Raw genomic sequence first — 4,625 nt, forward strand, 5'->3', positions numbered from 1 at the left:
TGCGTCTCTTTTTAAATGAAACTAGCAACAAATGTAGCTGGTGTGGCTTCTACCAAGAGGTGTTTACATATATATATATATATACAAATATATATATACACATATACATATATATATATACACGTATATATATATATACGTGTATATATATATACATACATATACATGTATATGTATATATATATACATTAGGAGTGAGATGTGTTAATGAGGTCAGTTTGCTCCTTCCTGCCTGCATATGGGGGAGGGGTGAAGAGACACAGAGAGAGCACAGGGTGAGGGGGTCCTTCCTTCCTTCCATGACTCCTTGTTTAGCTTCCTTTGCTTCCTTCCTTCCTTGACTCCTTGCCTAGCTTCCTTTGCTTCCTTTCTTCCTTCCTTGACTCCTTGCCTATCTTCCTTCCTTCCTTGACTCCTTGCCTGGCTTCCTTCCTTCCTTCCTCCCTTGACTCCTTGCCTGGCTTCCTTCCTTCCTCCCTTGACTCCTTGCCTGGCTTCCTTCCTTCCATAATAGTAGTAGTAGTGGTGTTTACTGGACGTCTGCATTATGAAGCTCCTCATTATGATCGTGGCACACGATGGTTTTAAAATGACGACATTGGTGTTTGTCTCCGTTTCCTTTGGGACATTATGTCGTCAGAAGTTGTTTTTTCATCTCTATAGAATTCTCTAAAAGTGTTTTGTTCTTTTCCACAGAAACCTGCCGGACATCTCTCGCCGAAACCCGGCCACCTGAACCGCGAGGATGGCGGCGGCCATGGACTCGGCGAACCCTTTGCTGAGAGCCGTGTTCCTCGGCCGCCTGCGTCTCACGCGGCTGCTCCTGGAGGGCGGAGCCTACATCAACGAAAGCGACGGCCGAGGCCAGACGCCCCTGATGGTGGCCTGCCGGAACCGGCATACCGACGCCCAGAGCGCCAGCCGGGTCAAGCTGGTCCAGTTTCTCCTGGAGAAAGGAGCGGACCCCGACATCCAGGACAAGGAGGGCCGCTCGGCGCTGATGCACGCCTGCCGGGAGCACGCCGGCCACGAGGTGGCGGCGCTGCTCCTGGCCAGCGGGGCAGACATCGGTCTGGAGGATCGGTCCGGGACGTCGGCGCTGGTCTACGGGGTCGTGGCCGGAGACTGGAAGGTCCTGAAGCTGTTGCTCGACACGTGCAAGGCCAAAGGGAAGGAGGTGATCATCATCGCCACCGACAAGTTCCCATGCGGGAATCCTCAAGCGCAGCAGTACCTCAGCATGCCTCCTCTCGGGCCTCTTGACAAAGTGGCTCCCGCATCTCCCTCGGAGGTCCAGCTCGTCACCTCCCCCTCCGTTGGCCCCCCGAAGACGGCCTTCTCCTTCAAGGAAGCCCAGTCCGGCGGCCTGACCTCCCACCCTGGTTCCCCGTCCCGGTTTCAAAGGCTGGGCCAGGCGGCGCCCGGCGGCCTGCAGCAGCCGCCCCTCCTGAGGCTGAACTCAGAGCCCTGGCTGAAGGTCCCGCCGGCTCTGCTCCGCCGGGACCTCGCCCTCCGGATCCACCAACCGGATTCAACGAGCGAGACCTTCAAGTGGTCCGAAGGGCGCTCGGCGAGGGCCAGAGGGGCGGAGCTGAAGAACGAATGTGCCAAACGCGCCGGACAGAAGATCTCCCTCCCGGGCCTCCTGTCCTCCCACTCCGCCTCCCACCCCAACCTCCACTCCACAAACCTGGGAACGGATTCGCTCGCCTCCTCTTCCTCCTTCTCCTCCGGTGCCAAACACATCGGCGCCTCGCTCCAGGGCGTGGCCTCGTCCAGCCTTCACAGCGTCATCCAGAGGCGCCGGCTCGGGGACATCTACAGCTCCGACCCGCAGCTCGCCAGAGACGTCCACCATCTGCTCGAGGAGTCCCAGCAGAGAGCGAGGGACCCGGCGCCGCTCCGCTGCTCCAGCACCCTGGGCTCCAGGGAGTCCGTGGCGGTGGCGGCCAGCAGGAGGATGCCGTGCGGGTCCGAGCGCAGAGGATCCGGAGCCTTCCTGCCGGACCGCAGCTCCCAGGCCAAGCCTCGCTGTCTGCCGCCTCTGGTCCTCAACTCCGCCCTCCACCTCGGCGGTTCCTGTGAGTCCGGGACGACGAGGGGTTTCCTCCCCTCCGCTCCCCCCGGCCACCCCAAAGAGATGACCAGGAGGATGCTGCTGAGGAGACACTCGATGCAGACCGAACAGTTCAAAACAACGGCGTGAAGTTCCAACGCGAGTTTCAGTGCGTTTCCGTGTGAAGTGTTTCGTCGTGTCAGTGTGGGAACCAAAGAGGATGACGAGAAGAACAAAAGCATCCTGATGGATGACGGGACCTTCCTCTGCTTCAGCGTGCTGTGTGTCGTTGCCATGTGCCGTCAGTGTAACACCTGCAATACGTTATTTGGCCACTAGGGGAGCGGTTGAAAACACTTAAAGGGTACCTGTAGTGCAAAACAATATGTAGCCAGATCAAAAGATAATGTGTTTCTAAAGGTTATTCATGCACTGACGGTCCAGTATTCAATAACAATACGTAGTTTAGGCTGTTCAAAGTCCTCAACTCCGACATGCGACATTGCACTGGAGCTTGAATATGTCGCGGGTGGTGTGACGTCACATCGTTGAGAGATCGACAGCCAGCCACAGCGGATGTGTTCAGATACCAATATAAACAACGTCGAGCGCTCGCAAACAAATGCTGAGAGATTGATAATATGGACGATGAAAGATGGTCTGATTCAGCAACTGGATACTTGTTTGAACCTTTAAAAGCAGACTATCCCCATTTAGTGAATTGTGACAGCGATGATAGCGATGATTCTGATGAAGTTGATGCCGAAGGACCGCGGTCAGATGCTTCACCGTCGCGGACCGTGCCGCAAGTCGGCGGACGTTTGGTGCAGTTATGAAATGTGTGCCACAGAAAACAGACAGAGTGCATTTGTTGTAAAACACGAACTTATGTCCGATGATATAGCAGGGCTCTCAAGTTTTGAAGACAGGCAAGCGTGAGATTTCCATCAGCACCGATACAGCTGACTGTTGCGCGCCGGCATCGAGCGAAAAGAGTTGTCGACGAAGTGCTAGTGACTATTTCTACTCAACAATCGATCGGCGTATTGCGCACCCCTGCATTCAAGCATTAAATAGCCGAGAGGTTTTCAGAGTGAGGAATTAGTTGTGAGGCGGGAGTCGTGAGATAAGACCGAAATGCGTGAGTCTCACGCTCAATGCGTGAGACTTGAGAGCCCTGATATAGTGTCATTAGACCTCATCTGCTTCACACAAAAGCGTGAGCTTGATAGCTACATCGCGCATAAGCCAGCGCTGGAGATGTCTTTCATTGATGCAATGTTCGGCCCACATGTTCGGGGGTGCTAGTGACTTTTTCTTTGCTCCGTCCGTCGATGCGCACAAACAGGTGTCGGGAGCACCAAGACGCACAAGACGGCGGGCAGAGGACTGTCAACGCAACACGTAGAGACAGAAATGACGTGCTTCTGCTGTAATGTGGCGCTATAGAAAGTGACAGGGGCGAGCCAATTTTTTAATGTCATGCGATCTACCAATACTACGCGCGATCGACTGGCAGGTCGCCGCGATCGGCGTATTGAGCACCCTGATATAGTTTGTGTAATTCTTGAGGCCACCGATCTATCCCAAGAAGCAACGCGTGTAGAAGTGGCTCCGGATTGGCTGAATTCCTTTCAACGACTCTACGTCATAGTTAGCTTTGAGCTGGAGTAAATAACTAGCAAAATGGCTGCGCCCACGGACTCGGAATGTTGACAAAAAAATTTAAATCCTCGGGCTATGCGTGACTTGTTGACAATAGCGGCGGGGTAAATATGATTTATTTGATGCGCCGAATGGATGTAGCACGTTGTTGTTTTGCACTACAGGTACCCTTTAAGTAACCGTATGCATTCATTGAAAACTGTTCCCACATCCAGCAACATGAGCTGAAGTCATTTCTAGACACTTTCAAATCTAACATTCACACTTGTTTTAACTTGCCCCCAGTGGTACCTTTAAAATACAACATGGACTCCTTCAACGATCAACAAACGAAGCCTTCAGAATATATTCAATGCTGCTTTAATCATGTAAAATGTTTACACTCGAGGAGTCTCAGATACGTCAGCTAAACGACGACAGGCCGATCACCGAGACGCAAACCAGGCGACCACCTCAGAGTCAAGCCGATGCAGAAGTTTCTTAAAGCTGCAGTATCTCTAATGACCACCAGGGGGCAACTCCTTCGGTTGTATAGAAGTCTGCTTAAAGTGTTAAAACTGCATTCTCTCTCCTGACCACCAGGGGGCTCCTCTGGTTGTATAGAAGTCTATGCTTCATGTGTTAGAGCTGCATTCTCTCTCCTGACCACCAGGGGGCTCCTCTGGTTGTATAGAAGTATATATAGTGACTACTTCTCTTGATGTATTCCCTCAGTAAACATGAGTTTATGTCTCAGTCTCTCGTTTCAAGTCTTCTTCTATACAGCATGATGTCATCATTTAGGACATTATGGTCTGTAGAGTCACAGACCATAGACGGGACACTTTAGGGGCGGGGCTACAGGTGATTGACAGGTTGACACCAGAGACTCCTCCTCCGTCTCGGTAAGAACGGACAGAACAGG

General features: G+C 52.7%; 1 protein-coding gene across 1 annotated transcript; it reads left to right on the forward strand.

Moving 5' to 3' along the window:
* The first annotated feature begins 745 nt into the window (after positions 1 to 745).
* Positions 746 to 2,206, forward strand: ankrd34ba (ankyrin repeat domain 34Ba). Its single transcript, XM_056431932.1, has one exon. It carries the CDS (start codon positions 746 to 748, stop codon positions 2,204 to 2,206), a length of 1,461 nt encoding a protein of 486 aa, XP_056287907.1.
* Positions 2,207 to 4,625: the final 2,419 nt, after the last annotated feature.

Source organism: Pseudoliparis swirei, chromosome 15, assembly GCF_029220125.1.
Source record: "Pseudoliparis swirei isolate HS2019 ecotype Mariana Trench chromosome 15, NWPU_hadal_v1, whole genome shotgun sequence".
In the NCBI taxonomy this organism is placed as follows: Eukaryota; Metazoa; Chordata; class Actinopteri; order Perciformes; family Liparidae; genus Pseudoliparis; species Pseudoliparis swirei.